At 41.8% G+C, this 24,999-nt stretch overlaps 1 protein-coding gene and 1 pseudogene across 3 annotated transcripts in view; one reads left to right on the top strand and one right to left on the bottom strand.

Moving 5' to 3' along the window:
- The window catches only part of Phf21a (PHD finger protein 21A), a 200,945-nt gene that overhangs the window by 149,931 nt on the left and 26,015 nt on the right, over window positions 1-24,999 (top strand). The window contains exons 7-10 of one of the 3 annotated variants that reach the window (XM_013030045.1): window positions 5,069-5,266; window positions 14,546-14,797; window positions 16,225-16,314; window positions 20,723-21,016. In XM_013030045.1, coding sequence (XP_012885499.1) covers window positions 5,069-5,266; window positions 14,546-14,797; window positions 16,225-16,314; window positions 20,723-21,016 — 834 coding nt within the window. The remainder of the gene's footprint in view (window positions 1-5,068; window positions 5,267-14,545; window positions 14,798-16,224; window positions 16,315-20,722; window positions 21,017-24,999) is intronic. The other 2 variants (XM_013030046.1, XM_013030047.1) reach the window with 2 other exon arrangements.
- LOC105996008 lies at window positions 22,588-23,052 on the bottom strand (annotated as a pseudogene).

Raw genomic sequence — 24,999 nt, forward strand, 5'->3', positions numbered from 1 at the left:
GTGTGCAGGCCCTGAGTTGAAGTCCAAGGACCAGCACCAAACAAAAAGAATATATCCCTTTTAAACATGGTTAAAAATGAGCTGGGTGCTAGTGGCTCATGCCTGTAATCCTAGTTACTCAGGAAGCTGAGATCTGAGGATAGCAGTTCAAAGCCAGCCCAGGCAGAAAAAAATCGATGAGCCTCTTATCGCCAATAAATTACTCAGACAAAGCCAGAAGTGGTGCTGTGGCTCAAGTGATAGAGTGCTAGCCTTGAGCACAAGGAAGCTAAGGGACAGTACTTAGGCCCTGAGTTCAAGCCCCAGGATTGTAAAAAAAAAAAAGTTTAAAACGGACAGGAGCTCTTTATCTAATTCTAACTCAACCTCAGTGAGTTTGGAGTACCTAGTATCTTATAAGATGAAAAAAAATGCAACTAGTTTTCACTAAGAATATTTTGATACCTACTCACCAGTATCCCTCCTCTTACATTAAAATTTCCCTTAGAACACTCTCCAGTAACTTCACTGCAGTTCCCCCACTGCATTAAGTAAGGGGTTTATTGCTGCTTTTCCTGAGGGGCTGGGAACTAACCCCAGGGCCTGCACATGCGAAGTGACACTGTACTGCAGATCCTACTGGGAATACCAGATTGGTGGCTGGATTGAGGGAAGGCTGGGGACTGCTCCTCCATTTCTGTCTCTTTATTGATCATGGCCATGGAACTTGGTTGGAGCCATTGACTTGAGAAACCAGCATGAACCCATATTCTGCTGTATTGGGAGTCTTGTTCTATATTTTCCTTCCAGATCTGTCCTGGTGTCATTTGAGCATGTTGATAGTGTTGCTAGATGTCGCAATATTGATCACTGTGACTACCTGTCTTGGAAACTGTGACTTGAAGTGTCAGTGGCTCTGTGAACTCTTCTGCCTGAACAAGCCCTGATGAAGCCCAATGATGCGAGTGTCAAGGGGATCTGGGCTTGCTGCTTGTTACAGGCTGGGCTTGTGGAGCTGTTCCTGACAGATGGTTTGGAGGGGATGGGACTAACCCTTCTGGAGGCCGGCCTCACCGGTCTATTATTTATAGGAAATACAATAAGGAAAGAAGACAAGTTATTAACTGTTTCTCCCTCCGGTTTACCAGCATTCCTCACCCACCCCCATCTCCTTCAGTTTCTTCCTCACTTTTAATTCCTTTAAACTTATTGGGAAATGGCAAATGGCATTTATGAACTTCAGCCTTTTCTCAAAGCTTCAGGATATTATTCGAAGGTAATTAGCTACGTCAAAAACCTCTCCTTAAAAGTGAATGCCATTGAAAATACCAGATTGTTTACTCAAGTATAACCTTTATTAATGACCAACAGAAGTCATGAGTGAAAGTGTACATTACCTCCTGGGAGACCAGAGGATATCCTACATTCTGGCCTGTTGAGAACTCTGCTTAAGTCCACTTTGCTAGGATTTATGAATTGCTTTGATTGTCTTCTCTCCTTGCAACCCAGAACTGGTGCTGACCTAGATCTGGACTCCTGTGAAGTGTTCCGAGTGTCGTGTTTGCCAGAGCAAGACTGAACTATCCAGGACAGGACTGTGGGCCTGAAAAAACTGCCCGTGGGCACAGCAGCAATCCTTTTCTAGCCTATCCCTGCTCCCAAAGAGCACGTGCTTCTACTGCATAGCTCCAGAGATGCACGACTGGGCATGTGGGCACGTGGTATTCTAACCTGGTGAACATAGCAAACAGGGTTTCATGCTTTTCAGAGCAGTACACTTGGGAATGCCAAAGGCAACTCCTAAAGAAAACTTTACCCACTTACGAGTTCTGACCAGTGTCCAATCTGCACAACCCTTTCCCTGATTCTCATATCCCCTCCCCACACCTCAAAGATGGATGTAAGTTTGCTAGTATTGGGGTCTTGGTCCCTCCCACCCCTGCCCTCCCTGCAAGCTTCCAGGGCTTTGTTTGAGGCCCTGGGAGGAACAGTTGTGACTTGCACTGTGACTCACTTGACTCCCACCCTCCACTCTGCCTCTGGTTCTGATTGGTGGGCGCCTGCTCGAGCCATATGGCTGAAGACTACTCTCACTGCACCCTTCCCCCCCTTTGCTCTGCTGTGCCTGCTGTTGTGGGGAATGCGGGAATGGCCCGGGCATGGTCTTTCCTTCTAGTTTACTTCAGTTAGGCATGAAGCAGGAGCACACCATGGCTGTAGAGGAGGAAAACACACTGTCCTCGTGTGCCTGGTACAGTAATTACTCAGTTTCCTGTGCTCCTGTGCTGGTTTTGTTCAGCAGTAGTTTAGGAGATGGCTGCTTTTTTTGTTTTTTTTTTTGTCAGGTGTCACATTTGTATTATTGCTTCCTGGTTTCTTTCCTCAGTTTGTTTTGTTGTTGTTGTTAAGCGTTCTTGGAGCTGCTGTGGCTGCTGATACTGCACATTAGCCAGCTTGCTGATGTATTAGTGGGTGAGAGAGAGGACTGAAAACAACTTGAAATGACTATTTCATTTTAAACAGCTAAATGTTCTGGCAAGCACCAAGCAATAAAGTCTACACGTGAGACTCAAAACTCTCTGCAGCACACTAGCACTTCGCCTCCTTGGAAATGCAGTACTTCCACTCCCCTGCCTGTTACACTTAAGAAATAGAATATTGAACACATGAAAGTTAACTTTCATAAGCACTTGATCTTTTTAATTTATGTTCTTATTATTCTGTGAATGGATTCTGCAAAGACTTTGACCTCTGTATTCATGAAACAAAAAACAACAGCAAAACTTATTCAAAGAAGCAGTGTTAGCAGGATATATAATCTATAGCAGAATCGTTTTCCCCCCAAATTGTCCTTTATATGATATTTTCATTGTCTAAAAAGAATCAATAGCAACATAAAAATCTCTCAAGAATGTATTTTGTATTGACTTCAAGTTTTTAAAAAATCCATTTTGCCAGCATTTTAATGTTCAAACATGTTGAGAGTTGGATTCTTTAGAGAATAAGAGTGGTGAAGTTGATTGGGGCCATAGTAGGAATTTGACAATTAATCTGGCTGATACGGCTTCCCCTACCCCTTTATTAAAGCTTTATACAAAGCTAAACTAGCACTGAACTTCTTTTTCTCCATCCACAATCTGTTACAGAAATAGCAATCTTGTTATCAAAAAGAGTATACTGCAGCAGAAGTCACTTGGAAGGGAAAAAGGAATGCTGCATGTGCTTGTTTTTCAAGCCATCAGGACCAGAGAGTCAGAGTTCAGTCGGGTTCAAACGGTTGTTACTGTCTGTACATATTCCCTGAGCCATAGCTAGTCTCCAGACCCCATCACTTTACGGATACTGGGTAGGGAGTAAGGACATAGCTCAGCAGCATAATACTCAGAGCTGAGGCAGTTGTGAACAATAGAGGTCCCTGTCGTTGTACAGCTTACGCCATGATGAATGGTACTCTTAGTAGGCTCCACGGTATAGTGTTTGCCTTGCACGTGCAGGCCCTGGGGTTAGTCCCCAGCAGCTCAGAAAAGGAAGGGAAGGAGGATATATTGTTACAGCAATGAAGGTATCAAAAAATATATTGGTTTGGCTTTGAACAAGGCCTAGTAAGTTCAAGAAGCTTGCATTTAAAATTTCCATACCATGTAGCTAAATTTTTGCCTAAATAAGTATTTCTACAGCTTCCCAGCAAAGAAGTTCTTCTGAAGAGCTACACATATTGGGAAGTGGAGCTGTGGCTCAAGTGGTAAAGCTCCAGCCTTGAGTGAAAAAGCTAAAGGACAGCACCAAGGCCCTGAGTTCAAGCCCCAGGACTGGTGGACTGGCAGAAAGGGAGGGGTGGGGGAAGAGAGAGAGAGAGAAGAATTTATGATGTCTGGTTGTTGGGTCCATGTGTGTATGTGTGTGTTTGAGACTTGAACTTAAGACCTGGACACTGTGTTTGAGGATTGGGTCCCTGAGTTTTTATACTCACAGCTCCACTTCCAGCTTTTTTGGTGTTTAATTGGAATTAAGAGTCTCATGGACTTTCTTGCCCAGGCTAGCTTCGAACCATGTTCCTGAGTAGCTAGGATTACAAGTGTGAGCCACGGTGCTTGGCTATGATGTTTGTTGTTTATATTGCATTTGCTGATGTCATGGTTTTCTTTTAAAAATCGACTTAAGATTTTATACTGTGTTAGATACATGCTATGTCTATATTATCAGATGTGAAAAATAATAGTAATCAATATTGTTCCAATTTCACTATTCTGAATTCTTCAGTTCACATTATGTGGTCTTGAGTTGTATTTGTATATTCAGGTGTGTGTTTGTATACACACACATACATGGGTACTATCATACCAAGATACGTGTTCATTTGATACTCATAAAAACCATAATGATTTCTCATGATACTGTTATCACTCACTTTATAGATCAGCTCATTGAGACACAGGTAAATTAGGACATTTGCACAACATCTTATAGCTGGGAAGAAAATCAACTAAGCTTCAAATTTAGTTGTGCATTTGCTACTGTGCTTACTATTATCATTCTTCTCATTTGGCCTAATGTGCTAAACTTACAGTCAATAACTTTGACCTGAATATAGTGATGTGCTTCTGTGATTGTCAGTTCTCAAAAAGCTGAGGCAGAACTGTGAGTTCAAGGCCAGCATGGTCTCCATGGATAGAGATCCTATCTCAGAAAAAGAAAAGAGATTTGAACTCTCCTTCACTTTTTTTATCTGTGTGCCTCAATTTCCCTTTATATATAAAGCACTACTTAGACTGTTTATTTTATTTTTTGTCTTGGTCCTGGGGCTTGAACTCAAGGCCTGTGTGCTGTCCTGGAGCTTTTAGCTCCAAGCTAGCATTCTAGCACTTGAGCCACATCTCTACTTCTGATATACTGTTCATTTTATATAAATGGTATTGTTTGATAGGTTCTTTAAAACCCTCAAATATAGAACCTCTAAAATTTCAAGCAACAAGGTTTTGATGAAGCTAATTATAAGAAGGTACTAGTTGAATAAAATTGCTGAATATTTCTGTGCTTCTGATAAAACAATATCCTGATAGATGTTTGTTTGTTTGTCTTCATTTGATAGAAAAGAGTAGTCGAACAGCTACGGAAGAACCTGATAGTAAAGCAAGAACAACCAGACAAGTTCCAAATACAGCCATTGCCACAATCTGAAAATAAACTAACAACAGCACAGCAGCAACCACTACAGCAACTACAGCAGTACCACCACCACCACGCCCAGCAGTCAGCTGCACCCTCTCCCACCTTGACTGCTTCACAGGTAAAAGTGTGGATGGCGCTCGAAGACTGTGTCATACACTGATGTGTTAATGTATCCTGTGTCCGGTAGCCCAAGCTCCACTAGCAATAAATGAAGCTTTTCTAGTTACATCTTGTAACTGTAGCTGGAATGAGAATGAGTTGAAATTCACTACCAGGAGAAAAAGAAAAAAAACTTACCTTTCTAAAAAGTAAAGAAAGGTAGTCAGTGATAAAGAAAAATCACTTCTCTATTAACAGAATCAAATTTTAGTTTGAATGTCTGGAGGTGATCATTTGTTCTTGTTCTAAAAGCCAGTGTGAGCCAATCCCTTCTGGAATTTTTCCTCCGGAATTCCTAGCAATTACACGTGGAACTAATTGAGATGGACACACTTGGGACCAGGTGGAAAGAGGCATTCCTAAGGATGCTGTTTTTATTATTCATAGAAAAAATCTTCATTTTAAGTCCATATTCATGAAAATATGCATGTGCTCTAATACACTGATGGGAATCATAAACAAGAACTACATGTACAAACTGGAGCCAACAGAAGCTTTGTAATGCACCTTACCTACCAGCTTAGAAACTAGCATAAAATGTAAGGATCATGGGGCCATAGAGACTCTCAAAGGATGCACGTGGAGGTGATGTTCACTAAAGAAAACTCTTCAAGCTTAGTCTCCAGATGCTGACCTGCATTATGGAAGGGACTCATTTAGGTCCTGAGATTACATGCCCTTTTCACACTATTGTAAGCTGTCACCCCCCCCCAATACACATATATACTTAATATACCTCCTTTTGCCAGCAGCAGGATTTGAACTCAGGGTCTCATGTTTACTCGATTTGATTCTTCATCTTGTTCTCTTCCACTGGAGCCACCTTCTAGCCTAGCTTTTTGTAGGGTATTTTGGAGATGGAGTCTTCTGCACATTTCTGCCTGGACTAGCTTTAAACCACTGTCCTCCAAATCTCAGCCCTCTAAGTAGTTAGGATTATAGATTCAGCCACCAGTGCCAAGTACACTTAATTTTGTACATTTCCAGAGCTTTGGGATCTTCCAAAAACAAATCATGTACTCCTTCCACACATCAACGCTTAATTTTGTATGTATGTATATATATGCATATGTGTATATATGCACATATATGTATATTGTACATGTGTATACGTATATAATGTGTATACATATATAATACATGCATGCCTATAAGCCAAGCTACTTAGAGGCAGAAAGATTATTATTTGAGCAAAATGTTGGTGAGGTATTATCATCTGAACCAATAAACTGGACATGGTAGTGCACATCTGTGATTCCAGTTATGTGAAAGGTGTAGGAGGATTTCAATCTGAAGCTAATTTGGGCAAAAATTAAAGACCTTGTCTAAAAAGTTAAGCCCAGAAGAGCTGGCTGGAATATGGCTAAAGTTGTAGACCTCTTACCCAATAACCTGAGGCCAAGTTCAATCCACACTCGTTCCTCCTCCCTCAAAAGGAAGTAATTCTCCTGACCTGGGCCAACATTGCTTCTATAGAATGACTTTTGTTAGTTTTAAACAAAGCTGGGTTAGGTTGTTCTCTTCCAAAACACCGTTTAATCAGAAAATGTGGACATGGAAGGAGTGTGGTAAGATTTGTTGTTTCCTGGCACATAGGAGTTCTCTATTCCAATGACATGCCGTGTTACACAAGTCAGGAATTATTTATGACATACTTAAAATACTTATAATAGCTCTTCCCTTGCTGGTCATGTAAGCTCTGTACTGCTTAGGGATGGTGGGCAGTGAGGGGCCTGGACTAGCCCCAAACAGTTTTATATAGCATCTCTCCATCTGATAACCCACCTGACATCAATTGATTAACCTTTGCTTTACATTGTTTTGTTTAATGCAAAGGTCTCATGTTAAGATCCAAAGGATCCTCTAGGCTTTTGGTGTTTGTCTTCACAATAAACTGTCCTTCAATATACATTGAATGTTGGCTACGTGCTAGATTCTGGTAGATGAAGAATGACAGTCCTTACCAAGGATCTGGTACACTGTGATCATAAAATTTCCATTCATTGCAAGAGTAGGGAAGTGAAAAGATGGGTGCAGGGCCGCAGGTTCCAGTGTCCTGTGATGCTTTGCCTTGCTAAAGTGTTCCGCGACAAATAAGGTGGTTCCTAGCTAAGGCCTCTTAGAAGAAATCGGCTGTACACACGAGTGTGTACTGCACTGAGAACTCCGTTTCTCCCCTGCCTTGGAGAGAAAGATCCATGGGTTCATGATCTGTATTTTGCTACTGGAGATAAAAAGGAAATTGTGCTAACAACAAAAAAAAAAATTTCCATTCATTCTCTAAGTATTTACTGAATCTCTACTATTGCAAGCATCGTGTTTGGCAGTGTTGAAGCTATGTTCACAAATAAGATTGTTTCTGTTTTTAAGAATTAAAAAAAAATAGAGTGCTTTGTGTAGTGGCTCATTTCCATAATCCCATCTACTCAAGAGGCAGAGATTAGAAGATCATGGCACCAGGCCAATCCTGGGCAAAAAGTTAGTGAGATCTCACCTCAACAAATAGGCTATGTGTGGTGGCATACTCCTTGTAGTCCAAGTTAGGCAGAAGGCCTAGATAGAAAGATATCAGGCCAAGGTTGAGCAAAAATGCAAAGACTCTGCCTGAAGAAGCAAAGCAAAAAAGAGCTTCAGGCATGGATCAAATGCTAGAGCACCTGCCATGCAAGCACGAGGCCTAGTGTTTAAACCCTTTGTATTGTGCTCCTCTACCAAAAAAAAAAAAAAAAAAAAGACATAGGAAAAAACAAACTGTTACAAAACAAAACTAGAAATAGCAGTAGAGAGTGTAAAAAAAATACCGGAAAACAGGGCAATTTTAATCAGAACAGTCCCTCTGAACAAGCACAGATATAGGAAGATTGCAGTCCAGACCAACTCTGGCATAAAACACAACCCTATCTAAAAAATAACCAATGTACAATGTACACAGTGGCTGGCAGATTGCGTCAAGTAGTAGAGGACCAGCCTAGCAGGCTGAGGCCTGGAGTTCAAAGCCCAGTAAAGGAAAAGAAAGGGATGAAAGGAGGGAGGGTGAGAAGAAAAGGAGGGAAAGGAAAGGAAAGGAGAAAGGAAAGGAAAGAAATGGAATATGCAAAGCTGGGCTAGGTCGTGCAGCTTGTTCTTTGAGCATTCATAAAACTGAGGCCAGAGGACCATAGGTTCAAAGCCATCCACAAACCATAAGGCGAGATGTTGTCTCAGAAACAGAGCAAACAACGCAGACTCCAGTGGCTCATGCCTATATTTCTAGCTACTAAGAAGACTGATATCTGATGATCATGGTTCGAGGCTAGCCCAGGAAGAAAAGTCTTAAGATAGAGACTGTTCGATTAGCCAGCAAAAAAAACTGTACTAGAAAAGTAGCTCAGGGTGGTAGGGTCCTAGCCTTGAATGAAAGAGCTAAATAAGGGTGCAAGGCCTGAGTTAAGGCCTCAGTACTAGCACAAAACAAAGGAAGGAAAAACGAACATGAAAAGATAAAAGTGGTAAAGCATGAGATGTAAGAGAGCCAAGCAAGAGCATGAGGCACCGAGTTCAAGCCCCAGTACCTGCGCGCACACCCCCAAAAGAAAACAGTAATGACAACAAAAAATACATGACTTAGGAACAACAAGTAGACTGTTGTTGAAGTACAGAGTCCATGAACTGATGGGAGGGAGGAGGCGGGTAGAGCCAGAAGAAAAAGCACCAAAAAGTTGAGTATTCTGTCAGTCCTAGGGAAGTAATGAAAGGATCATAAAAGCAGAGGTTTTATTTATTTATATATAATATATGAGATTATATATGTATTAAATACATAATATGTGTATGTATGTGTGTATATATATATAGATATAGATATATATATATTATATAACCAGAAAGGAATACTGAGCCATTAGTGGCCAGGGGAAAATGCTAGAGAAAGTTTTTTTGATTTCAAGTTAAGTGATTGGAAAATACCTAAACCCAGAGAACACCAAAAAGTCGTTTTGAGGAAAGGGTAAGCCCAGTTCCCTTTACCAGGTTAGCTCCAACTGAGGAAAAAGTGAAAATGAAAAACTAGAACCTGCAAGTACATGCATACTTTCAACCTGCCTTCACAACTCTTCTTTTGTTGTGTGTGTGCTGGTCCTGGGGCTTGAACTCATTATGTAGGCACTACCTCTGAGCTTTCCTGCTCAAAGCTAATATCCACTTGAGCTACAGCTCTACTCCAGGCTTTTTTGGTGCTTAATTGGAGATAAGAGTCTTACAGACTTTCCTACCCAGGCTGGCTTTGAACCTTGGTCCTCAGAGCTCAGCTTCTGAGTAGCCAGGATTATAGGCATGAACCTCTTGCACCCAGCTACAGCCCTTTTATTTTTTAATGATAGAATGAAAAGTGCAAATTTACTATGATGTATTTAAGAAGAGTGCAGTTAATAAAAACAAACCCTTAAGCGATAAAAGGAGGGAGAGTTCTATTTGTAGATGTTTGAGTGCATGACAGTGACCTTCCAGTCAAAATGAAGCAAACAATGTAAAATAGATGTGTTGGTTAATGAGAGCCTGTGGTAATAATTCCTCTAAGTTCTGATTTGTACTTCGGCATTCGTCTGTTTTAAGTATTTTTCAGGTTAATGACAATAACACTAGCAGCAATTAATTAATTAATTGCTGCTAGTGTTATTTGCAATGTATTTCTCATGCAATTTGGGTCCTGTCAAAATTAAAGAACTTACCAGAGGGAAACAGTTGAAAAAATACAGCAGAGAGGTATCTATCAGCTGTACTGGACATTGATGAACATAAACTAAGCAACTCAAGAGCAATGATGGAAGGGAGAGAGGGAGGGAGAGAGAAAGAGGGAACAGTTTACATTAAGCAAAAGGAAAAATTGTACATATCACCCAATTTGGAAGAAATAGTTGTATTGTCAAAGTTTGTAGAGTTCACAAGCTTTATAGACCATGATAATGACAATTCACCTTGTGAAGGTTCAAATGTGTTTGTGACTTTTGCTAAGTATCACTATCCCACAATATTGTGAAGTTTATGTAATTACCTAATCTCAATAAAGAAATAAAGATAAATTTATAATAAAACAAAAAAATTAAAGAACTTTATGAAACTGTCAAGTAGCTCTCCCTCATCTTGAAGATGGTCAAGCTTGAAGAGCATAAAGTAACCAAGAATAATTAGAGCTTCCATAAAAATAATTTTCTTTGTTGTGGGACAGTCATTTTCTCTGTTTTCCCTTCCTGCCAGACAGTTCAGACATTTGCATTAGGCTTACATTTTGATTCCCTTTCATATCTAACCTTAACAAACCAATAGTTTATTTTCCTTGATATTGAGAGTAGAGGAAGCACCAGACTAGGAGTGGAAATTGAAGTAAACTGATGTAGTATCAGTGAACAGTAAATACGTTCTTTGAGAAGTTTTTGCTGAAGCATTCAGTACTAGATCCTGTGCCTGTACATCAGAATTGTATAGATGATAGAATATTTGCTATGAAGTCAGCCACAACTTAAGTACTTGTAAATAAAATATAAATACTAACTTATAAGATGTGAACAAACTTGTCAGGTTTCAGTGTTATTTCAGCATTGGGGTATCAGTAAGGTAGATTTCAGGTTTTATTCAGTATTTCTAGAATAATCAGGTAAATATTGATCATTAAAATATTGATAATGATTTACCTGAACAAAGGTTATTTAAAGCAAACATACATTGCATGTTTTAAAGCAGTAACAGGGGGGTGAATAAGATCAAAGTACAGGGCTGGGAAGGTGGTTCAGTGGTAGAGCGCTTGCCATGCAAGCCTGAGGCCCTGGGTTCGATTCCCCAGCACCATATAAGCAAAAAGAAAAAAGCCGGAAGTGGCACTGTGGCTCAAGTGGTAGCACGCTAGCCTTGAGCTGAAGAGCTGAGGGACAGCGCCCAAGCCCAGAGTTCAGGCCCCACAACCAGACCCAAAAAAAACAACAAAACAAAACAAAAAAGATCAAAGTACATTGTGTGCATATATGGAAATGTCATGATAAAATGTCCTGCTATATACAATTTCATATATGCCAATTAAGAAAAGAAAGAAAGCTGTCACAAAACGCAGAACTATTTTCAAAATCCATATCATTGCTGGGTGCTGGTAGCTTACATCTGTAATCCTAGCTACTCAGGAGGCTGGGATCTGAGAGATGATCATGGGTCAAAGACAGCCCAGGCAGGAAAGTCTGTGAGACTCTAATCTCCAATAAACCACTCTGAAAACCAGAAGTGGCACTGTGGCTCAAGTGGTACAGTGCTAGCCTCGAGCTGTAGAGCTCAGGGACAGTGCCCAGGCCCAGAGTTCAAGCTGCACAACTGACAAAAAAGAAAAAAAAAATCCCTATCATTGATTCTGCTGATCAGAGCTTTCCTTCTATAACCAGCATTGAATGCACACCACTTCAAAAGCTCTTTGTATTAAACTTAAGGCTGATATCAAACTATGTTTTAAAACACACACACACACACACACTTAAACCTCTCTTATTACACATAGCTGACATTAGGTCTGTGGAAGTAACCCAGGGTAGAGTGCTTGCCTAGCATCCTTACACCCCTAGGTATTTGATTCCTAGCATTTAGAGAAAGGAAAGAAAAAGAAAAATGCTGCTGGGCACTGATGACTTACACCTGTAATTCTAGCTACTCAGGAAGCTGAGATCTGAGGATTGAGGTTCAAAGCCAGCCCAGAGAGGAAAGTCTGTGAGACTTTTCTCCAATTAACCATCAGAAAACCAGAAGTGGCACTGTGGCTCAAAGTGGAGTGCTAGCCTTGAGCCCAGGCCCTGAGTTCAAGCCCACAACTGACTAAAACAAACAAACAAACAAAAAGCAACTGTGCTATAAGTCTTTGCTTTAGTTTCATGTTTGGGGAAACAGTGATGGGAATAAGCCACTGTGGTGTTATTGCCTCAGAGAAGAAGAATCAGAGATAAGGTAATTTTAATAAAGATGACTGATTAAACTATGATTATTAATATCTTTTAAAAATAAAAGAAGTTGGGCTGGGAAGGTAGCTCAGTGGTAGAGCACTTTCCTTGAATGCCTGAGGCCCTGGGTTCGATTCCTCAGCACCATATAAGCAAAAAGAAAAAAAGCCAGAAGTGGCGCTGTTGGTCAAGTGGTAGAGCGCTAGCCTTGAGCTGAAGAGCTGAGGGACAGTGCCCAGGCCCAGAGTTCAGGCCCCACGACCGGACCCAAAAAATAATAATAAAAATAAAACAAAAGAATTTAAAATATACATTGTGTTTGTGGATGTAAGGCAGAAGTGGAAATTGATTACCTATACTCAAAGAATTTAATACATGGGTACTAAAATAGAAATTCATAAGAGAAGTTGGTATGTCTCGGAGAAAATAAGAGTGCTTTTCACTAGTATGGGATCTTCTGCAGTGTTAAAAAAATATTCTCTATAGTCGCTGTCCATTAGCCACCTGTGTTTTTTGAACATTTGAAATGTGGCTAATGCAACTAAGGAATTGATATTATTTTGAGTTTTTTCCATTTACAAATTTTTGTTATGTACTGGTCCTAGGGCTTGAACTCAGGGCCTGGGTACTATCTCTGAACGTTTATACCCAAGGCTAGTACTCTACCACTTGAGCCACAACTTCCACTTCCAGTTTTTTTGATGATTAATTGGAGATAATCTCATGGACTTTCCTGTCTGGGCTTTTGTGCCGGGGCTGAATCTCCAGATCCCCAGATCTCAGCATTCTGAATAACAAGGATTACAGGTATGAGCCACAGTGCCTGGCTATAATTTTTTTTTTAATTAAGCCTGGTGCAGATGGCTCACACCTGTAATCCTTGCTACTTAGAAGGCTGAGATCTGAGGATTATGGCTCAAAGCTAAGCCTGGGCAGGAAAGTCTGTGAGACTCTTATATCAGAAAACTGGAAGTGGAACTGTGGCTCAAAGTGGTAGATCACTAGCCTTGAGCAAAAAAAGTTCAGAGACACTGGCCAGGCCCTAAGTTCAAGTCATGACCAATCAAAACAAAAAAAGGAGTTTGAACTTTGGGCCTCATGTTTGTTGGGTGGGCATTCTACCAGTTGAGCTATTCCTCCAGCCAGGCTTCTTGCTGGTTATTGTGAGTCTCTTCAATATTTTTTGTCTAGGCTGTCTTTAAATTACTATCCTCTTGATTGCAGTCTCCTAACTAGGATGACCCACCAGTGCCCAGCTTCTAATTTTAAAATTAAATAGTCACATGTGGCTAGTAGCTACCAACTTATATGGTGTAAATACAAATTAAGAACAGAAGGAGGAGTATGAAAACCAGTGCATTGGCCCAGATAAATGTACCTGTTCCTAAACCATCTGCATTTTGTGACTTATAGCACCAGATAGATATGTGTGCCATGTAATAAGGTTGTTTCTGCTCTCTTGCTTTGTCACTGACACTTGTAATTATTCTAGTCAAAAGTCTAGGAAAATGCAGCTTCAAAGCCGCAGTGGCACTTAAGGGAGCATCAGTCAGGTCCTCTCACTTCAGCTCAGCCTCTGATCTCTACAGCTTTTTGAAACTCAGGTGTTTGTTTCCATCTTGTCATGTTCCACTGAATCTTTGATCACTTCAGCAGCAGATCTTCAGAGAAAGGATTACAGTGACTTATATCCCTTTGCTATCAGGAGCTGGTGCTCCCTACGCTAGTTGGCTAATATGGTTCATTAGCTGGTGCTTGGGATTTACCACCTCTGAGGCAACACTTGCACTAATCCTCATGTGAATTTCTCTCCTGCCACAACCGCCCCTACCCCCCCTACCCTGTAGCACAGGAAGCAGACAACTGTAATTTTATGATGGCTTTGTTCATACTGGTGAGGTTGTAGCATTAAGGGTAGAAATACTATGTCCCTCATTGATTTGCAACTTGTAGAAAAATTGATTGATTTCTGGCAAAGATTTAGAAAAAAAAATACTCTGTATCTGTAGATCTACTCCATTCGTTGTTGAAAACCCTGTGCTTCTCTTAACTTTTTATAGTCATTAGAAAGTACTTGCCCATTTACAAGTGACACTAATTTGAGAACTCTAGCAAACTAGAGATTATCTTTCTCCCTAGCAAGAATTGTGCTCTGTGTACACAAAAGAATTGTTATATAGAAGAACTTGATGGGTTATGAGAATTATTGCTTTGTTTCCTCTTGGAGTTCAGCAATATATTGTTCAATAGGATCACATTTCGGTGTCCTAATATCTGTTCTCCATGTCTCCTAGAAGACTGTAACTACAGCTTCTATGATTACCACAAAGACACTACCTCTCGTCTTGAAAGCAGCAACTGCGACCATGCCTGCCTCTGTTGTGGGCCAGAGACCTACCATTGCTATGGTGACCGCCATCAACAGTCAGAAGGCTGTGCTCGGCACTGATGTGCAGAACACACCAGTCAACCTCCAGACGTCTAGTAAGGTCACTGGGCCTGGGGCAGAGGCTGTCCAAATTGTGGCAAAAAACACAGTCACTCTGGTAAGCCAGCAAATGCTCCTCATGCGTGCACACATAAAAGGGTTATACATTTGTAGACTATGTTCAGCGTAGCTCCTGTTTGATTTCTCAGTGTCTATAACTGTCTCCCAAACTCCTGTGTGGGCTTGATGAGGAAGTCTAGCGTCCCTTAATGTCTGCTCAGTTGGTTACAGAGGTGTCGTGATACCAGGGACCACATTTAATGTATCGTCTGTGGTCAGAGTATGACTTTGGGGAGGAAAATGTCCTTCACAGAAGTGCTTGCGGTTTCATTTCTCTTTCTCTTCTTCCTGTCCACTGTCCTCCCTGTGGAACTTGGTGTTTAAGCTTTCTTGTGCTGTATTGCTGCTTTGGGGAAAAGTCTCCACTAAATTCTTTTATTGCACTATGTCTTTCAACTGAAAGCAACCAGGACGTACTAGGAGTTGGTTGGGGCACACCTTTAAAATGCTGAAGAAGCTCACATAGTAATGCATTAGTTGAGGAGGGAAAAAAAAAAGAACAAAATCCTTAAACCAAGCTCTTTTGGAGGAAATATTTGGACAAGAATTGTTCATGAGATTTCTAGGATAAAGTCATTCAGCAACTGATATTTTTAGATAATGAGGGGGAACTACCAAAATTTTGATGTAAAATCAAAAGTAGGAGCCAGGAACAGGTGGCTCATGCCTGTAATCCTAGCTACTCGGGAGGCTGAAATCTGAGGATCACAGTTCAAAGCCAGCCCAGGAAGCAAAGTCCATGAGATTCCTATCTCCAATTAGCCACCAGAAAACCAGAAGTGAAGCTATGGCTCAAATTAATAGGGTCCTAGTCTTGAGGGAAAAAGCTCAGGGACAGTGTCCCAGCCCTGAATCCAAGCCCCACAACCAACTAACTAACTAAATAAGTAAATAAATAAACTATGAGTTCTTGGTGGCTTTTGAATAATGACAATGATGAAGCAAATAGAGAGCAACCAAGTGAAACTCCACCACTTATCCAGGAGTCCGTAGAGAAGCAAGCAGAGCACTTAGCTGGATGCTGGAAGTTTCGGGTGAAACTCTTACCTCGGAAAAGCCTGTCTGGCCAGGCAGCAAGTTTGATTTTACTTTGGATCCAGTTCTTATTTTTAAGATATGTAAATGCATGTATCCTTGAGTGTCAAAGGAAGTAGTCTAAGATTGCTGAACCTGCTGTGTTCTACGTGTGTTACGTGAAGAAACAGAAGCCTAGTGGGTTCCTTTCATGGGGTAAAGCATGCGAGTAGGAAAGCAAAAAGTTTTTTAGTGCAGCATTCATTCAGATGGTCAACTCTGCAGAGAAAGCTTGTAGAAATATTGTCTGATCCAGAGAATAGAAAATAAAAATGCTGTAAGAGTGTCTAGCTTTGATATCAAACGATGAGCTTTGTTCCTCTTGTTCATTTATCTTTCCCATTTTTTTAGCAGGTTCAGGCAACACCTCCTCAGCCCATCAAAGTACCACAGTTTATCCCCCCTCCTAGACTCACTCCACGTCCAAACTTTCTTCCACAGGTGAGTGAACCGGCGAGAAGTCCAGTGGTGGGATGGGTAGGACAGAAAACCTCTTAGGCCCTTTCTAAGCAGCCTATAAGCAGGTTTATTGATTTAGTTGCATTCAGATTGTACTTCGCTAAAAATTTCTCATGCCGATTTCTTTGCTACAAGGAAGCTAATGTCATGGCTTGTTAGCCATAGCCCAATGCAGGTAGCAATGTGAAGTGAGGGAAGAGAAAACTTCCCAAATTAAAAGCAGTTAAGAGCCGGGCACTGGTGGCTCATGCTTGTTATTCTTGACAACCACTGTTGAAAAGCCACTCTGGGCAGGAAAATTTGTGAGATTCTTATCTCCACTTAACCACCAAAAAGCTGGAAGGGGAGCTATGGCTCAAATGGTAGAGCACTAATGTTGAGCACAAAAGCTCAGGGACAGTGCCCAGACCCTGAGTTCAAGCCCCAGGACTAGCACCCAAAAAAAGCAATTAAGGTATTACAGTACTGATGTGCTAGAAACATGTTTGGCATTAGGAAAAGAGCACAATTATGACTGTATATTAGAAAACGAAGCAACACCAAATGGACCAGTAAGCAGTCTTACTTCCAAGGTTGGAAGGGTATCACTGAATCTCTACCTAGTCCTAGCCACCCTGCCTGCTCATGTTCTCCTGAGCGTGTTCTTCCATTCATGAGACGGACTTTCACCCTTCTCAAGGCAGATGGTCTAGGCCTTGAGAATTGTTGACTTGCCTAGGACAAAGGATGAGGGCTAATGGAAGCCCTTGGTTTGCAGCAGAGAGAAGAGAAAGGAATTTTGTGACAGCAGCATACATGATTTACAAATTGCCTCTGAGGAGAGATTGGAAGTAGTAAGATAAGGTGATTCAGTCATTGATCAGCTAAATCTTTAATAATAAATACCTTATGAGCAAACATTATACAGAGCCACTGTTTTTAAGACAGAAGGTTCTCTGTCATCAGAGATCTTCAGAGACAGCTAGGCAATGACAGTGCTGATGATAGGGAATACAGAGAAGAATGAGAGCACATGGGAAAGACACCCAACCCATTCCTCAGAAAGTTTCCTCAAGGGTTTTTGTAGGAGGTGATATTCAATCTAAGACCAAAATCTTTTAAAATTAGCCTGACAAAGTTTTGGAGGAAGAATGGAAGTGTCTTAGGCAGAAGGTAGAGCAAACATATATGCATGGCTAAAATGGAGAACTGCATGGAAGTTCCAGGAGCGAAGGAGGCTTGTGGTGGTAGAGTATAGAGGGCCAACAGCCTGGCCTGGGCTAGACTAGAGATGAGGCTGTGGATCCTTGCAGCCTATGCAGGAACCTAGGCCTTATCCTAGCAGTATTAGGTGTCCATTAAAGAATTTGTAAGCAAGCTAGGCACTGTTGGTTCATGCCTATAACCCTAGCTACTCGGGATGCTGAGATCTGAGGATCACAGTTTGAAGCCAGCCAGGGCAGGAGAGTCTGTGAGACTCTTATCTCCAATTAAATCATAGAAAAGGCTGGAAGTGACACTGTTGCTCAAGTAGTAGAGTGCCCAGGCCCAGAGTTCAAGCCTCAGGACTGGGGAGGGGGGGGGAAGAGTTTGTAAGCAAGTATTTGACATGATCAGACTTTAGTAAATTCTCTCTTGGCAATGTGCAGGGAATAAATTAGAGATGGTCAATACTGTTGGTAGGAAGAACAGTTAGAACACTGTCAGTGATGATAATACTGATGTTTAGAGAATCTTGCTGTATACGAAGTCCTATGCTAAGTACCCCATGTGGGCTGGCTGTTCTCATTCTCAGAACAGCCTATGTAAGTAGGCATTGCTCTTTTTTTTTTCCTTTTTTTCAGAAAGGAGTGGTCATAACCTCTTAATAAGCTGTGAAATCATTTCAATGTGTTGATAGTCCATGCTTTGCCTTCTATTTCATGTTTTTTGGTTTATAGAGATAAAAATATAAACCCATATGTAACTGATAACAATGTAAAAGTAAACAATGTAAAAGCACCCACCACAAAGTCGATTTAAGTTAAGCTTCACTTTTCTGAGTCAAAAGACTGTGGCGGGCCACATTTAACAGCAGTCTCCTTGGAAACGATAGAGGGCAGAAACCACAGCTTGCCAAGCAACACAGCACCAGGCACTTTTCTTCAATGAAGTTCCTAGAGCAGCTATCCTGTCCCGAGGATCAAGAACTGAGATGTGTTGTTGTTGTTGTTTTTGTGCCAGTACTGAGGTTTTGAACTCAGGGCCTGGATGTTGTCCCTTAGCTTTTTCACCCAAAGCTGACACTCTACCACTAGCTCCACTTTCAGCTTGCTGGTAGTTAATTGGAAGTCAGATCTCAGCCTCTTGAATAGCTAGGATTGCAGATGTGAGCCACTGGCACTTGGCTAAAACTTGAGGTCTTTATCCAGAATGGTAGAGAGCTCCTCCAACATAGAAACCTGTGCTCACATGACATTTCCATAGTTATGTCATTGAAGACCCCACAATAGACATGTTCAAGTTACAAGAGTCACCCTTCTAGGAAAACCCAAGTATTGTGTTCTGAACATAGTTATAGTCACATACCCAGATTCCGTTCAGTGACTTCTTAGTGATTCAGCAGGAAGGGTTTTTTCCTACCAATGTGCCTGGTAACATAGTTGCTTTCTCACAGTTCCTGGGTTTCTGAAGGAACAGATGAAGAGAGTTGCCTGCAAGTTACACTCTCATGCATAAGAAGAAAGTAACTTACGCATAGAGTAAACTTCAAACTTTAAAACCACTGGCATAGAAAGATGAGATATGAGGTAACATGTTTTATTCTTTAGACTAGGATTTGTACCAGGGTAAAGCTGACTTCATACTTCTAAACACAATTTTGGCTTTTTCCCCCTTCAGTATTGAAGTTTAAACTCAGAGCCATGCTTGCTAGTCAGGTACTCTACTGCTGAGCCATGGCTCCAGCCCTCTTCTGCACTCAATTCCTACTTGGTCCATACATGCCTAGACTGTGATCCTCCTCTTTTAGGCTCTCCACAGTAGTTGTGATAATACTCAATATTACACCATACCCAGCTTCTCCATTGAGATGAGCCTTATGGACTTTTTTTGCTTGTGCTAGCCTGGAACTGCAGTCCTCCAATCTGAATGTCCCACATAGGTAGAATGACAGGCATGTGCCACCATGTCCAGCTACTGGTAAGGAGGAATCTCATGAACTTTTCTGCCTGGGCTGCCTTGAACCATGATCCTCCCATTCTCAGCCTCTTAAGGAGCTAGGATTATAGTCATGAGCCACCAATGGGGCATTTTGAATTTAAAATCACTGTTTCAGTGAGCCATAAATAAGCAAGAATAGTGACAGTGAGGATAGAAAGAAGTAGATAGATTTGATAGGTACTGAGGAAGTAGAGAGAGGAGAAATAGTCAATAATGATTCTGAAACCAGGTATGGTGGGTTACCCCTGCAATCTCAGTGTTCCTGAGGCTGAAGCAGGTGGTCAGAAGTTAAGGCACTGTCTCTCCTTCCCTTCAAGAAATGATTTTGAAGTTTTATCAAGAGATGGCCGGGTCTGGGAAGGTGGCTCAATGGTAGCATGAGGCCCTGGGCTCAATTCCTCAGCACCACAGAAGCAGAAAAAGCTGGAAGTGGCACTGTGACTCAAGTGGTAGAGCAGTAGCTTTGAGCTGAAGAGCTGAGGGACAGCGCCCAGGCCCAGAGTTCAGGCCCCATGACAGCCAAAAGAAAATAAAAAAGAAAAGAAATGCCATTTATGGAGGTGATTAAAGGAAGAACAGAGATTTAGAGCAAGAAATTGATACATGGGAGACATAATGATTTTGAATGTCTCATGAGAGGTCCAAGTAGTAATGTCTAGTTTAGTATGACTCTTCACTTCAGGAAGTGTCTCTGATCCAAAGGTAAAAGTGAAAGCTACAGCATAGAGATGGGAAGAGAGGCTGCAGTCTGGCCAAGGGCTTCTAGGAAGAGTAAGGACACTGGGAAGAAGAGGAGTTCCAGGACCTCGTCCTGAGAAATACAAATGTTTAACAGACAAGTGAGCCACACTAGGAGACAGGAGGAGTGGTCAAGAGGGACAAAAATGTAGGTGAACTGAAGCTCTAGATAAGGAGAAATTCAGCAGCATTACTTTTATACTGGGCACAAGTTCTGGGTGGGACCAGTCTCTGGGCCAGGCCTCTAACCCCGGCATAGCAGAGGAATCGAGGGTTTAGAATCAGCAGTACCACGTGCTAGGGTAGCTTTGCATCCTCTTAGGAACTGATGAGTGAGTCTTTTATAAGATATGTCCTGAGATCTGTAAGTACCGCGTCACATATTTGGTATGGAAGAGTTGGCATGGTTTAGACTTATAGGACTTGAGAAGTTTCTTTAAGTAATACAATAATTATTCTCTTTCCCCCATAGGTTCGACCCAAGCCTGTGGCTCAGAATAACATTCCTATCGCCCCAGCACCTCCTCCCATGCTTGCAGCTCCTCAACTTATCCAGAGGCCTGTCATGCTGACCAAGTTTACCCCCACAACCCTCCCCACTTCCCAGAATTCCATCCACCCTGTCCGTGTCGTCAATGGGCAGACCGCAACCATAGCCAAAACGTTCCCCATGGCCCAGCTCACCAGCATTGTGATAGCTACTCCAGGGACCAGACTCGCTGGACCTCAAACTGTACAGCTTAGCAAGCCAAGCCTTGAAAAACAGGTACGGGCAAAATACGCACCTGCTGTGGGCAGTAGCCCTGCCCTGAAGCAATGGCTGCTGAGCCGTCTCTCAGTGCACCTTTTCAAGGGCTCCTCATCTAAGCACCTTTGTCAATATTCTGCTGCTTATTGTATGCTGTTTCCTCCACATGCAAAAGAGGCCATGCTTACTGAAGAAAGTTGGATTGCTTTTCCACCATTCATTCCCCTTGCAGATGGGCTTCAGATTCTTGTGTGAGTGAGCTCCCCCTGCTGGCTCTGATGCAGAAATTCACCGAAGTGATCTGCTGCCTCACTGAGGAAGCAAAGATGTAGTAAACAGAAAACGCCATATTAGCTTCAGCCCAATAAGAACACAGATGAGATGACCGTGAAAGTAAGGATGACTAAACTCAGCAGAGAAAGGGTCTCACGTTAAATATTTTTCTCTATTATTGCTAGTGGCATGCACCCAAACAAACTAATTAAAATTTCCAAAAACCATCCCTTTAAGTCTGGAAGAAGCAGGCATTTTAGCTCAAATATTGAAACCTTTTGCTTATATTTTCCCGCCAACTTTATCTCAAATTATTGAGACTAGAAATAGCAGAACTTCCATAAAAACCTTAAAGGTATTATGGCAGCTCTCTAAAAACCAAACCAAATCAAGGATTTCCAGATAATCATTTTATCTGTTTGATTAAAAAAAAAAACAGTAAAGAGAGAAAAGAAATTTGCAAAGAAAAGCATCCCCTTTTTAGACAGTTGCTTTAAGAAGTCATTGACCTATTTCTGATTGCTCAGGCCTGACCTCTCATTCCTGTGAAAATAGCCTCTGGGGATCCTTGTCTTCCAATTCTGGATAGCAGCCCAAGATGCCAAGAGGGCAGTGACATGGTGGGGGATGAAAAGCTTCTTCATGTACAGAGGAGCCTTGGGCACATACAGCACCAGACTTGAACCCAGGCAGCTTATCACATACCAGACCTTGTGCTCAGAAAAGAAACTGCCAAAATCTTGTTTTAAGAAACATTAGAAAGGGCGTAGCCAAGTGCTGGTGGCTCACACCTATCATCCTAGCTACTCAGGAGGCTAAGATCTAAGGATCAAGGTTCCAGGCCAGCTTGGGTAGACAAATTTGCAAGAGTCTTATCTCTAGTTAACTAGTAAAAGGCCAGAACTGGAGGCATGGCTCAAAGTAGTAGAGCACTAGTCATGAGCAGAAAAATCTGAGAGCTCAAGGTTCTGAGTTCAAGGTTCTGAGTACCAGCACAAAAGAAAAAACAAGCTCCTATCACTGTTCTAACAGATAGGGAACCCCCCAAAAAGTACTCTTAGAAATATTTAAAAATCAATGGTGTTATATTTTTTTAGGTCAAAATTTTTTAGACCTACTGGCAGCAGACCGTTATATTAATATATTGAAAGTCAAATTTTCAAATGTAAGATTTGGGGGAAAACAAGTTTGGAAGACCCTATGTCCTGTGCTGGTTCTCGGAGAACTCCCGAGGAACCTTAGCATTCCACAAAGTTAGTTATGTTTGCACTGTACTATAGTCTTCTTTTATTGTGGAAAAAAATGTATATTTATAATTAGCCAGCTGGACTCAGTTTAGATGATCCAGTTTTGTTGGCAACATCTACAGCATCATAATCAGGAGCCAGTGGAACATATGCCTTCTTCTCTCCATCAGGTCTGATCAAGGTATTGACCTTGGCCACGTCAATGTCACAGAGCTTCTTCACAGCCTGTTTGATCTGATGCTTGTTGGCCTTGACATCCGCAATGAACACAGCTGTGTTGTCTTCTGCCTTCTTCATGGCTCACTCAGTGGTCAGGGGGAACTTGGTGATAGTGTAGTGGTCAAGCTTGTTTCTCCTCGGAGCACTCTTCCGAGGGTATTTAGGCTGCCTCTGGAGCCACCGGAAGGTGGGTGAAGTGCTTACTTTATTTTTGTGACTGTGGATACCTTTCAGCACTGCCTTCTTGGCCTTCAAAGCCTTTTGTCTTGGCTTCAGCTTTGGAGGGGCAAGAGCGCCCTTCACTTTTGGCGCCATCTTGTTGAAAAGGCTTAAATTTTTTATTCTTATTATAAAGGTGATATGTAGTCTACTATAGTCTTAAGTGTACAATAAGACCATTATGTCTAAAATATGTATGTACCTTAGTTTAAAAGTACTCTGTTGCTTGGGCGGGGGGATGCAGGGCATTGGGGGCTCATGCCTTTAATCCTAGCTACTCAGGAGGCTGAGATCTGAGGATCACAATTCAAAGCCAACCCAGGCAGAAAAGTCCATGAGACTCTTATCTCCAGTTAACTACCAGAAAACCAGAAAGTGGCACTGTGGCTCAAAGTGGTAGAGCACTAGCCTTGAGTGAAAAAGCTCAGGGACAGTGCCCAGGCTCTAAGTCCACCCCCACAACTGACCAATCAGTCTCCAGTAAGTGGTGATCTCTGTTGCTAGTGGAGGGTCTTGCCTTGAGGATGATGGCTGGTAACAGTTGCAGTGGTGGGTGCTGAAGGTTGGGATGACTGTGGCAATTTCCTTAAGACAACAATAAAGTTGGCTGTATCTGCTGACTTCTTTCCCTGAAAGATACTGTATCATGTGAAGCTATTTGATAGCATTCTACCCATAATAGAACTTCTCCAGAATTGGAATCTTTTCAGTTTCTTAAACCCTGCTGCTCTTTATCAACAAAGCATATTTAATCTAAATGTTTCATTGTCATTTTGACAATGTCCCTAGCATCTTTGCTGGGATAGATTCCATCTTAAGAAATGACTCCTTTTTTACTCATAAGAAGTAGCTCTTTATCACGAGATTCAGGTTCCACTTCAGGTTCCACTTCTAACTAGCCCTCTTTCTATTCGTACCACTTCTTCAGTGACTTTCTCCACTAAGGTCTTGAACCCCTCAAAGCTACCTATGAAGGTTGCAATCATACCAAAGTTCTATTATTGATGTTTTACCTCATCCTACGTGTCACAAATGTTCTTAACAATGTCTAGAATACTGAAGCCTTTCCTGGTCCATCAGAGGATTCCTGATGTAAGGCAGTTATAGCTTATGTAATATATTTGTCCCTCCCTGCTCTGTGGGCTGCAGGGTCAGCGGGCATGAAAACAACACGGAGCTCTTTGTACGAGGCCATCGGAGCTAGGGGTGAGCAGGTGCCCTGTCACTGAGCACCTGTTATGTTGAAAGGAATCTTTTAGTCTGCGTAGTAGGTCTCAACAGTGACTAAAGCTCCTCCGGAACCACCGTGTAGACAAATGAGCCACCATCTGGGCATTGTTGTTGCACTGTTCCAGAGTTGACAGAGTGGATTTAAGATGATTCTTAAGGGCCCTAGGATCTCTGGATGATAAATGACCCTTGGCCTAGCAAGAGGCAGCCTGTCCTTTGAAACTCCAAAACCAGGCCCTGTCATGGATGACATCTTCTAAAGGCCTATATGGCATCTTCCCTTAGTAGAAGGCTGTGTCATCCACTCTGTGAACCTGTTATTTGGAGGCTGCCTTCCATTAGCTTAGGTACATCCTCAGGATGACCTGCTGTATCAGCACTGCCTGCATCATCTAACACTTTTATAAGACAGAGATGGATTGGGGGGCGGGGGGCATGCTGAGTTCTGAGAATCCACAGATAGGGCCTCACTCATGTTCTACAATTGAGTTACATCCCTCACTAAGAAAGCTTTTTTTCTTAAACCTCATTAATTGAGGTTTAAGAAATTACAGGTTCATGCCTGTAATTCTAACTACTCAGGGGGCTGAGATCTGCAGATCATGGTTTGAAGCCAGCCTGGGGCAGGAAAATACAAGAGACTCTTATCTCCAATTAACCTGCAAAAAGCAGGATGTAAAGGAGTGAAGACTTTGAAAAGGATTGCTGCTCATTCTTCCTTAATGGTTTGAGGGATTGGTGTGTGTGTGTGTGTGTGTGTGTGTGTGTGTGTGTGTGTGTGTGTGTGTGTGTGTGTGTGTGTGTGTGTGTGTG

The sequence above is a fragment of the Dipodomys ordii genome, unplaced genomic scaffold (genome assembly GCF_000151885.1).
Source record: "Dipodomys ordii isolate 6190 unplaced genomic scaffold, Dord_2.0 Scaffold125, whole genome shotgun sequence".
NCBI classification, from domain to species: domain Eukaryota; kingdom Metazoa; phylum Chordata; class Mammalia; order Rodentia; family Heteromyidae; genus Dipodomys; species Dipodomys ordii.